At 41.1% G+C, this 12,184-nt stretch overlaps 1 protein-coding gene across 5 annotated transcripts; it reads right to left on the reverse strand.

Moving 5' to 3' along the window:
- Positions 1-6,285: 6,285 nt before the first annotated feature.
- isl2b (ISL LIM homeobox 2b) lies at positions 6,286-10,831 on the reverse strand. Of its 5 annotated transcripts, none has more exons than XM_072381222.1 (6): positions 10,678-10,831; positions 10,081-10,270; positions 9,454-9,716; positions 8,096-8,379; positions 7,393-7,560; positions 6,286-7,122 (listed from the first exon to the last, which is right to left on the reverse strand). In XM_072381222.1, the coding sequence occupies exons 1-6, from the start codon at positions 10,733-10,735 to the stop codon at positions 7,006-7,008; spliced, it is 1,080 nt and encodes a 359-aa protein (XP_072237323.1). In that variant the 5' UTR covers positions 10,736-10,831; the 3' UTR covers positions 6,286-7,005. The 5 variants fall into 5 exon arrangements, with proteins under 5 accessions (XP_072237323.1, XP_072237320.1, XP_072237321.1 ...); XM_072381219.1 differs by having other exon boundaries at positions 8,084-8,379; XM_072381220.1 differs by having other exon boundaries at positions 8,096-8,382.
- Between the last annotated feature and the right edge of the window lie 1,353 nt (positions 10,832-12,184).

The following is a 12,184-nucleotide window of genomic DNA, read 5'->3' on the forward strand; positions in this document are numbered from 1 at the left end:
TTTGCATAAACAAATAAATAGATAGCTAGATGCAACGTGGAATTAATTTGAATTCCAAGCATTGATATCTGAACGAGGAATTATAGTAATCCATACAATTGCTCAGAAATGTAAGTCAGACTAAGTCAGCCTTGGTTAACGTTAGTTTTCATGGTTCTATCATGTGAAGTGACAGGTTGGCCTGTCAGAGATCTTGCATACTTCTGGGAATTTGACCCACCGTAGCTCTTTCACTTTGTATCTTTGCATTGTGTAGCATAAACGTTAGCCAATACAGACTCTTCGTATCTCAGAAAGGTGGGGGGAAAAAAAATAAAAATACTCAACATTTAGGAGTCACACTGGATCAAGCTGAAGCTCGTTGCCAGGCCCCGACTGACACCAGAACCCTCCTCCAGCCTCAGGGGACTCCCTGGCAGAGGCAACAATGGGTCACAGCCTCTTCTTTGTGCACTTGCCCTCCTTAATCAAACTAGCCAGAGGAGTGATTGGATTTTAATACTGCTGGGCCCACGGTAATGGTGTGATGGACGGGGGACTGGTGAATTGGAGCAAGATGTCAGCCCTTAGAGGCCTCCATTAATGATATTGCTTCATTTCTTAAAGTGGCAGGATCGCCTTGGGACGAGGGGATCACCACAGTTGGCAGACAGAGTCCCCATCACCCCACTTTTTTCTGTTCTTTTTTTTTTCCTTATTTTACTATTCTTATCTCTCACTGACTGAGGACCATTGGTGTCAGTAAATGTGTGTCCTCAGTACTGAGGAGTTTTTCTTGAGCTGGTGGTTCCAGGCTGCTGCACTGGCACTAAAAATGGGGTCAATGTAACTTCTGTCTTCAGGGAAAGAAGCTTTGCTTTTCAACCACAAAGTCAACCTGCATGTTTTTGGTTTGCGTTCTTCATTCAACTTTTCCATTTCAAATGCACACAAACAAATTCGTAAAGCACATGTAGCAATTAGTGCGCGTAAATCTGTGTATCACATGTTGCTGACAAACTACCAATTGTTTACAGACCACTCAAGATGAAACCATATCAACTTGAACTTCATTTTCCCAGATCATGTGAAAAGATGACTCACTGCGTTTTCATCTGACAGGAACAGTATTTCAGAGACATTTACAATTCAGTTTCTGCTCAGCGTACTATAATTAAGGTTTGCCTCTGTTCCGTCCTAACTCATGAGTCACAAGGTTAATTGAACTTTAGTACTAAATCTAAAACACAAGGACTTCCTGAAAACATTCTTGAACTCCTGAACTGACACTCATATGACCCTGATGAACGCCAGAGAGTCTCCCTGAAACCGTTTGATGCCATTTCTCATCTTGAGTGACTCACACTCTCAGCCTCATTGTTTGCGTCCTGTGACACGTGTTTGTCTTCCTTGTTTGATTAACGACAGTTTGGTCCTGTCAAAGGGGAGTTGGCAGGTACAGGTGAACCCTTGTTGTGTTTTATAGCGAGTCATTGTAAAGTGGGGGCGGCTCCAACCTTCCCCTCTCCTCCTAATGGGTGTTGGTGTGTTGTTTTTCCTGCAGATTTATGGGTGGGTGGGGCGCTGTGATTTACAGAGCTCTGACACTGTCTCAGCAGTGGGACCACGGAGGCTGATGGTGACTGTGTGTGTGTTCCAGGTGAGCCGGAGGTCTGCCCGAAATCCACGAACATGCTCGCATGGTGTGAGCAGCATGCTCTGAAACTCTACTGTGCACAGATGAGCACACAAGTATTTCAGTGCATACACACACACACACACACTTTTATTGTGTAATACTGCAGGCAAGCTGCTACTGATGCAATTTTGTCTGTGCAGGTTCACACAAGGTACAGAAGAATATGAGAACATGTTTTCCAACCCTGCATGTAAGTATTCTTATGTTTTAAGCTTTTTGAATCAGGATAAAAGTAAAACATCGTGATCTAAATATGTCATCATACGGGGCAGATTAAAAAAGGAAAATTTGTTTTGTTATGCTGGTATCTGAACAGCCCGTTACCCGATTGGCCTTGATGCTTTTAAAGGTTTAAAGGGTAATTTGTGGATATTTACTCATCATGTCAGTTTCCCATAAAAGCAACATTCATTCCGCAGGATCAATAGTGCAGAAGTACCAAGGTAGTGCACACAGATGTTGAGTTTGCTCTTTCATTATCAGTGTAAGCAAGAAGAGATGACAAAATTCGTGTCACCAGATGTTAAATTGGCTGTTACCCCTCCAAGATAAATTGGCTCTTAAATTCTCCATTGAAAACACCTGACAAAAAGCAGAAAAAAACACAGCAAGACAATGCACTGATGTTAACGCTGCAGTTAAAGGTGTCTGACTGTGTCACGTAGTACAAAGTTATCATTGATACATCCTGTTCTTTTAGGTGAGTCACCAATTTTGTAAATGAGAACCTGTTTTTCAGTTGCCTTTACATCGTGAACAAAGCCTTATTTTCATCTATATTTGTGCTTTGTTTTTACATCAGCTTCTGAGACTGTCAGCCTAGTCGTTGTTTCTGAAGACTTTCCCTCACCCCACTTCACCCAGTCGCCTTTTTTTTTCTCTCTATTCCAGAAAAGAAAAAGCTCCCAGTTCAGCCTCTGCATTAAGTCAGCTTGTCAGAACTTTTCCCTTGAGAGCTTTGGACTTGAAGTTTGTCCCGGCTGTTCCTCTGCTGGTGGCCCCCACCGCAGGAGCAAGGTCACACTGGAGCTGGGTGTTGAAACATTCACAGACTCCACAGAAATCCCACACACTTCTTTTTATACTTTTTTTTTTTTTTGTCAGTAAGGATCAATGACAAGTCTAAGGATCATTTTTTAAAAATGTGATATGCAGTTCAGAATGAGTTGCAAAATAATTATTAACCAGATAAAAAACCTACTGAAAACATTTTTCTGTAATATATCTATTACATTTATTTTTTTCTGACTATTTTTTTTTTCTGAGAAAATAAAAAGCTTTCTGAAAGTGAACGTCTAATATTATTTAACCTTTCTGGTAGTTACACTTACTTTGTACAATTTCCACTCCTGCTGTTATTATTAATATTAGTAGTAGTAGTAGTATTATGTCCCCTTTTTCGGTGTTACTGTGGTGTAGAAAAGAATCGTTTTTTCAAAGTCCATTAAAAATTCTACAACTGAAGAGTCAAACAATGGAAAAGAAAAGAAAAATAATTCTAATCACAAATTAAGTATTTTTCTTTTATTTCTAAAATATTAACGTTATGATTTTTTTCCCCAATTTTCCCCAAACGCACTGAGATGTTGTTTTTTGTTGTTGTTGTTTTTTTGCATGATATTAAAAAAAGCATTCAATCGTTTTGTCGGATTTCGTGAAAGAAAGAAAGAAAGAAAGAAAGAAAGAAAGAAAGAAAGAAAGAAAGAAAGAAAGAAAGAAAGAAAGAAAGAAAGAAAGAAAGAAAGAAAGAAAGAAAGAAAGAAAGAAAGAAAGAAAGAAAGAAAGAAAGAAAGAAAGAAATCTAAATTTATGTTAGTAGTGTCTCTATTAACAACTCTAACCTATTTGTTAGAAACAAAATGAACTAATAGATAGGAAAGAAGAATCAGAAACTTCTAAATAAAGTGCAGTTATATCAACATGTCTCCAAAATCCTGACAAAAAAAGGACATTTCCAGAAGACACTGAAATTGAGTTCCGGGCTGAAGGATTGAGATTAAGGCCAAATTGGACTCTGAAAAGCGCGCGCAATATAAACATAGTCATCTAAAAAAATCAAGATAAATTTATCAATTTTAACTGACCACGAATTCAAGCGGTTAACGGCAAGAAAGATGAATAAATATGGCGCCAAAAAATACCTTATCCCTAATATGAAATTATAGATTGCGTTATAGTGAACATATAGTTTAGAAAAAGTGTCAATATTATTTCCGACAATAGTTTATATAATATATATATCGCTTCAATTTGTCGGACATTCAAGAAATAAACTAACAAAAATGTTAACAAAAAGCAACGAAAAATCAAAAATTAAATAGTGAGAATAAAATTCGCCGTTGAGATGAATGATTCCTGTCAGTTATGGCTTCGCATTTTGGCGGCGCTGCTTGTCCTCTCGCGGGTGATCTAATTACTCCACCCTTCTACCAATTAGAGAAATACACCACACCTTTAAATGGACTCGTCCTCTTAATCATTAATGCTACGGTGTCATTCCCTCTGACAGCCTCTAGTTGCGTCGTAGCAACATGACACGTGCAGACTCACCTCCGAGTTAATCATTGGGTTGGGGTTGGAGGGTATATTATGTGTCTTGGCGCAGATGAATTTATAAGCGTTTATTTGCTTCTCTGTGCGCTGGCCCCAAATATGTCTCCTTTCAAATTCGATCAATTAAACCATTCCGCTATCGGAAGGAGAGGGAGTGATGGTCAGCGCTGAACGGTGTTTATTTTGGTCCGAGTTTAAAACACATGGGGGAAACGCCCATTGATAACCTGACGGAAGATCATACAGCCGGCAGGTTGCTACGCTACAAAAGAGTCGTTTTAATGGATGTCGTCATTCTGATCCGAGCAAACACAGAAGGGCGGAAGCGAAATACATACATTGGAAATATCACTACTGAGTATTTAGTGCATATGATTTTTTTTTTTGTCTGTTTGAAATAAGACCTTAAATGAGTTTGAATTTTAAACCACATATGATAAGCATTGATTTAATTTCAGCTCTTTGTTTTCTCTCAGTGAACGTGGTCGTAAAAAAAATGAAAAAAAGCTTTTAAAATGTATCTTGTGTTTCTTTTTTTTTTCTAAATGTAGCTTTTTCTATAGACGTGGCTCTTTTTGTGCAGGATGTTAAATTGTTTAAAACCCACGATGATTTCCCTGAGACCCGTTTCTGTCAGCGTTCAGAGGATGAGTTATAGACAGTATCCGTGCTGGAAATGAGCTGCTTTGGGATCATATATACGGCCCTATAATGATTTTCTGCAGAGGAGAGTTAATGGGCCTTGCATTCTTGTCTGTAAACTCCATTGTTATTCTTCGCTTATCTGCCTTATCTTAATCTGCAACACATTGTTTGCCTGTCTTATTTGAAATAGCTCAGTTACAAATCTATAATCTGTCTTTTGTCATTCAAGCTTCCGATTAAGACGCTGGCAGCGCACTGACAACAAGAAGAGCAGAATATCCCCGGTGCAAATATCAAAATACGCCTCGCCTATTAAATCATGTGGTGTAAGCTATCATTTAGTTCTGGGTTGTTGTTGTTTTTTTAATTGTTGTAAACATAGGTGGGGGAACTTGTTACAAAGAAAATTACCATAACTATGTTTCCACAGAAAATCAGGTTCTGTCTTTTTCTCTCTGAAATTTCCCAAAAACGGTGACAGGCAGCGAAATGATGTCACCAGAGACGTTTTACAATAGATGTAAACTGGTTTTACACTAAATGACTCCACACTATTCATATTGGGGGGTAAATATAGAATGGTTTATAAAAGAGTGATGGATGGCTCTCCACAGATTTAAGTTGCATGCACGCTTTTTTTTTCTTCCCACAGTATGAAGAGGGTCAGTGCATTCAGTATGAGGCGTCCTTCCCGACTGACCCGTTCGTAATAACGCAATTCAGTGAAGGAAAATAAACCAAAGAGGTGAAGTGACCCTTTACGAGCTGGGGCCTTTTTGGTGTGTGTGTGTGTGTGTGTGTCTAAGGTGGAGGGGGGCGTTTAGTTTGTTGTGGCTTCAGTCAGTGTATTGCTTGAAGGTGATGCCAGGACTAGATAAGAGGTCGCCGATCCCTGCGCGCTGTCTAGACCGGCTTGTGACTCAACCAGAGTAACTGGACTGAGCACAATTTACAGCAGATTTTTGCCCCCAAGATAGTAAATGACCACTGGCCGATTCCTGCCACATTACCGAGGGGGACAACACCGCGAGATGGAGCGGAGTGATAAGACAAGAGAGCCTTTGGGCAAGTTTCGTGTAAGTTGAACGGGACGAACAACATTTTCAGGGGGGGTTCGGCCGAGTAATTTTAACCAAAAAAAATAAAAACAGTCTCCCTCCAACACGACTCAAGAAAATGTCCGGCTTTGTTTTTTAAATTAGAAATCACTGGCTGTAAGGGCGAGTAACGATCTGCTGGATTTGTTTTGGTCGAATTAAAAAAATCTGTGCAAAGATGTATGCAAAATTAAGAGAAGGACAAGTCTTCAATTCAGAGATGGATGCTCCAGTCAATGTGGCGGTAGTCTTAGAAATGCACGGAAAATAGGTTAAAGACTGCGCCTGCACAAACAGCGGTCACGAAGACACTTGATGTATTCATTTTTTTTTATTATTATCATTATTTTATCAGTTAATAATCCCTTAACGAATCGCTTTCCTAACAATAAATAATATAACAATAATTTACTTTTTGTTCGAGAAGCTCAAACAACCTGTATCCTGCCCTTAAGATAAAGTATTTTACAACACGAATACTTTGCAGATTATCATGCTCCGACCTTAAGACATGGAGTCAACTGGACTCGACAACGCAATAAATGTATCAAAAAATTCTCATGTTGAAGAAACAAGACACAATATGATCACACTGAAACTGCAGAGAGTCCGTCTGCGCAAACATGGAAATGTTCCCAATTGTTGTAGTATATCCATCCGTAGGTCTTCTGTACATTTTTCGTTCTCCATATCAAGTCATGCATCATTTGTTCTGCTTAGTTTGTCTTTTTTTTTGTTGTTGTTGTTTTGTTGTTTTTTTTTGTCAACGAGATCTCAAAAAAAAATGAGGGGAGGGAAAAAGTTACTCGGTGCTCTCTCTGTTCCATCTCGTCCATGTCCAGGAATAAAAGAAAAGGCTCTCCTTTGTAATTTGGGTGATGTGATGAGCTGGTCACATGCAGGAGGGGTGGGGGTGAGGGGACTGAGGTGCTGAGGGTGGGGGCGACCGGGATCATGCTGCAAATTGTCCTTGCAGGAGGTGGTGGCGGGCTGGGCCGGGGAGGACCACCGTCAGGTCAGCGTGGCCCCGTTTCACGTCTCCACCGGGCTGGGTACCATACTGTTCGGGGTGTCCGGTAGCTGAGAAGACAACGAAGTCACGTCGCTGCCCGAGGAGTTCCCGAGAGAGCCCGATTCAGAGAAAGACACCTGGGGAAATATGCCAAGAATGGTCAGATGTGTTTGTTTTTTTACTTTGGCAACGGTGTTTTACATGTATGACAGTTCAGCTTTCTGTGCCTTTCTTTATGTGCGCATGTGTTGCATTCTGTTGCAATTCAGATAGATAGATAGATAGATAGATAGATAGATAGAGAGAGAGAGAGAGAGAGAGAGAGAGAGAGAGAGAGAGAGAGAGAGAGAGAGAGCGAGAGAGAGAGAGAGAGAGACAGACAGACAGACTTTGATGAACACACACACCAGTTGCTGAAAAGCTGGCTGGTCCAGGTCGCTCTGCAGCGCGAATTCACTCAGGGCTTTCCACGGAGGCTGGTAGGTCTGAACCTCGACTGGGTTTCCCTGCACAGTGCTCTCATGTCGGATAGGACTTCCGGCAACAAGGGGCGTTCCTGTGAGGCCTTGTAGGTTCTGAAAAGATTTTGAAAAACGTCAATATGTCGTGGAACTTGTTTCCATGTTCCACATATGATTAATGTCAGTGAACCCCCCCAGAAGAAGGACAAAAAAAAGGAGGAGGAGGGGGGGGTCGTTTCTCTTGGGGTGGAGAAAAGACTGATCCAGGCTCTTACAGGGGAAAAATACAGCTGCAGATACAGCTTGTTTGGAAAGGGCCTTTTTTTTTTATGTCCAGCAACTGAAGCCAAAGCAGCTGATTCATTATTCATTGAACTGAAGTTTGACTACAGAAGAGCAGTGGAGCGACCTGGAAAGTTTTTACAAGAGCGAAAACATGGGATAAGTCGCTACAAGTTTACAAAAGAAAAAAAAAACCTGCAAACACATTCTCAAAACAAATCTTTAGAAGCAAGTCAGATGAAGGATCGTGTTATTTTTTTCATGGAGGATTATAGCAGCCTCGGAAAGACGTACAGTTCACATTCAGCCCGGTAATGATTCGAATTGTGGAGAGTAATCAAGTGGTCAAACTTACGAAGATGCTTACAGTCTTATCACTGTGCTGCTGCTGCTGGAGCTGCTTCATGAGGATGGACTTCTTTTTGTCCTTGCAGCGCTTGTTCTGGAACCAGACCCGGATCACCCTGGGACTCAGGCCGGTCATCTCCACCAGCTGCTCCTTCATCAGCGCGTCCGGCCTCGGGTTGGCGTTGTAGCAGGTCCGCAACGTGTGGAGCTGCTTCTCGTTCAGCACCGTCCTCACCCGCGTCGTCTTCTCCGACTGCTTGTGGACGTGGTTCCGATGCGGGGCCTGCCGCACCGTCACAGGGTCTGCTGAGGACGGAGGGAGGGAGGGAGGCGCGTGTCAGAAACTGACTAAATACTCCGTAAAAGCCTTAAATAGTTTATTGCAGTTATACTTGGCGGCCCAAAATTCTAAATCTGTGCTGTGTTGCTTTGTACATCCACTTGGATGGACTTGTCTCTGGCAGGAAATGACAACTCGTCGAAATTCATCAGTCTGCCATTATTTCTTTATGATGTAAATCTCTTCCACCGCGGACTGAGGAATGTAACAATAAATTTGAGAAGCGGCTTTCGGTTTCTCTTTAGACAAGAAAAAACAAGTAGAATTTATTGCGAAAAAATCGTTTGTTTTTTTCAAAATTTGGCTGAATTTCTGGCTTGAACTTCTGATTGAATGGTTTCAAGACTTACAAGAAATCCCTCTGATCTCTGATTTTTTTCTTCCTCTTCAAGTCTAAAAAAAAATAGGTTCAAAAATGTAATCGAGTGTGTGTCTTTGAGGTCTGTTTGAGGTCTCGATCAGTTTTATCTCAAGCAGGAAGTCAGTGGACATAATTTACGCATCTCTTGATATTGGCAGGGTGACTTTCCCGCACACACACACACACACACACAGACATAGGCCTATACAAACTGCTACAAATACCAGATTATTTAGATAATGGCAACAGAGCTGGTTACCGCTAACGAGATCAATTATGAAATTAGCCTAAAGAAAGGTCGCAGGACGCGCACGCGCACGCACACACGAACACTAACACACGCGTCAAGTCCAGCATTAAACAAATGAGCATGAGTTTAAGGACGGATAAAGAACACACAAGTATTTTCCTGCAGGCAGCAATAGCTTAAGAAGTTGACAATATTTTTATATCTTTTTTTCTATTAAACTCCAGTAATTTGAGCAGTTTTCCACGGTACTTCTTATGTGTTTACAATGGGTTTCTATGTATTTCTCTAAGGTGCCTTATTTACCGAAGCCATCGAATAATAATTTTATGACAAAAAACATGCTATAACAATAATAAAAATGATTAAAAAATATATATAGAATAGTAATAATTGCAACAATAATAATACTGATGATAGTAATCTGACCTGCCAGGTGCAGCGGTCTGTTGGAGTGGATGTGTCCCGGGCTGATGGGGCTTCCTGCGGAGCTCCTTTCCAGCAGCAGGCTGTGGTCCGCCCGGCACAACAGCTCCTCTTCCCGCAGGGAGAACTCGTCCCCCGGCAGCAGTTGCCTGCTGCACACTGAGCACCGAAAGCACTCGATGTGGTACACGTTATCCCTAGCCCTCATCACCAAGTCGCTGCTGCTGAATCCCAGGTTGCATTTTGCGCATTTTATTCCAAACAGCCTGCAAAATTTAACGTTGTTAAAAGTATGTGCAAACGGGCGAGAAGTCAAAGAAATTACACAAAAGAAGCCTTTCGGGCAGATAAGTCGGAGTCGTTTTGGTTTTATTTGGTTTCGTAACAAAATAGAACCGCGTGTCAGTTTATCTTTTTTAAGAGAAAATAAATCTAGAAAACTGCGCTTTTATCTTGTGTGGCGGTTTTGGTTCTACTGCTGTTCTCTTTTCATGTCCAATTTCGCCTGTTTGTAAATATTTCCTAAATATCCTATATCATAAATTCTTATAATAAACAAATACATTCAAACTTTGCATTTAAACAACGGGTGTGAGTCAGCCTGTGAGGGGAATATTACCAAACTCGTACCTTACATAATCTCTTTTGCAATAGGTTTTGCCGTCCCGGACGAAACAAGTGCAGGTCTCATCAAGGTACTGGCTGCACTCTGCACACTTCAGGCAGGCTGCGTGCCACTCCAGGTCGGGAGAGACTCTTAGTATGTACTGGTCATGGATCTGGCTTCCACATCCTACACACATCGCGAATCCTGGCTTCTCTGCAAGGAAGCCACAGTTTTGTCACCACAGAATAAAAAGTGCAGCCGAGTGAACATCACACACAGCGCCAGTATTTTATTTTTGTTCCTCATAGTTCTGTTTTTCGACTTTTTTTTCCCATGTAAGCTGCTCTTTCCTTGCAGACAGAACAATCCCATCTGTCATGTAACAGCTGGTGGCTTATGCCAATAACCACGAAGAAAACACTGAAGTGTTTTGTTTCCAAAAAAGCTCCGCAAAAGTGCATAACAATGCAAATAATACCACGCAAAATGTGCATTATCAAGCAAATCACTCTATTAATCGATGCACTGCTGAACGATCATGTAGCCCACCCCCCAATGCCACTGCGACGGACACAAAAATCCACCACTCAAAACTCCACGGAACACTTTAGCGTACTTACTTTTGGAATGATCCCCCATATCACCCAAGAAAGAAGAGCTGAAAATAATATCCACCATACAGGAAGGATAAAGGGGATTGTGGTAGATGCAGAAAAGATGTGAGGAGATGACTGACCCTTCGGCTGCCTCCCAGATAACTTGTGTCTCTCCGGACTGGAGGGGGGCCGAAGAGGCTACAGGGTCCCACACGCCGCTCATATGACGTCATTACGTCAACACAGCATTCGCCAATCGCCCCACTGCAGCTCTTCACAAGTCTGTGTGTGGGGGGGGGTGAGGGGGGTGGATGGATGTGGATGTGGATGGATGACAAAAGCCGGAGAAAGCAGATGTTGATATTTTTGGCATCTCTATCGAAGATAAAATTCAAATGCTTTCAATCCAACAAAGCGTTTGCTTTTGTGTTTGTAAAAATAAACGAAACCTTTGTCATCACAGTCTAAAATCATTTATCAGTGAAAAAAAAAAGTAGTTGACCTGAACAAACCTTGAAATGTTACAAACGTTGCTACCCAGTTAAGGAGTAACTGATTAGTGACATGAAAGTGGTTTACCTGACAGTTTGTTACATGAATAGATTATTGATTTGTCCCACACAGTTACAAGAACACACATTTGCTTTGATCTCCCTCACGCAGCATTGAATCTGCTATTTCTCTCTGTTTTAATATGTTTTAGTTGTGAATCTCGTAAAACATCATACACCATGCTCAGTTGGAAAAAAAAATCATGTTTCATGTGAACGCAAGAGTTCAAGAGCTAATTGTCTCTTGGTTCGTTTTTGTTTTTTCCATAAATTCAGCAGTTCTGAGGACATTTAACAAGACCTTCCGCTCTGTGCCGCCTGATCATCTATTCTAAAACAAGGACATCTACCGGAGACAAAGAAGAACTACACTTGTCAAAGGTGGGGTGCGTGAATTAGCTGTTAAAATGTTGCACGCACTGTACAGTGAAGCTGAAAGTGTACACGAAAACTGAGGCATTTGAGGACAGTAAATTAGGATAATTAACACATGTTTGTGCTTTCCAAAAATAGGCGTAAAATTGTCTTGCATCAATAAAGTCAAAAGGAAATGTATTCAACATCTAGATCCACAAACACAAACTTGGACTGATTGGCAAAGCTTTTCTTTTATGTAGCCTATGCAGTGGCGATTTCTTAAAGAAAAGAGAACAAAAACAGTAGCAAAATGTCCTTTTGTCTTTCCCCCTTACAGAGTTAGTGAAAGCTTTATCCCTATTTCCATTTTTTTGCTTCTCTTTGTTGTCTTTTTAAGATATAGATAAGATATGTGGACAACAGAAATCCAAATCTTTTTTCTTCACAGATCACCTCTCTCCTTTCTTCCTTTCCCACAACAGGCTCAACTTATAGTCAAACTGGGATGTCAGACAGTGTGGCGCAAATGTTTTTTCTTATGCATCTTGAAAGCATAGGTTGTGGCTCTTAATCAACTGCTAATAAGAGGAGAATTTTATGAAGTTTGTGAGTTGAAATACGCA

This window comes from Leuresthes tenuis, unplaced genomic scaffold, assembly GCF_036924035.1.
Source record: "Leuresthes tenuis unplaced genomic scaffold, fLeuTen1.0.hap1 SCAF_2, whole genome shotgun sequence".
NCBI lineage: Eukaryota > Metazoa > Chordata > Actinopteri > Atheriniformes > Atherinopsidae > Leuresthes > Leuresthes tenuis.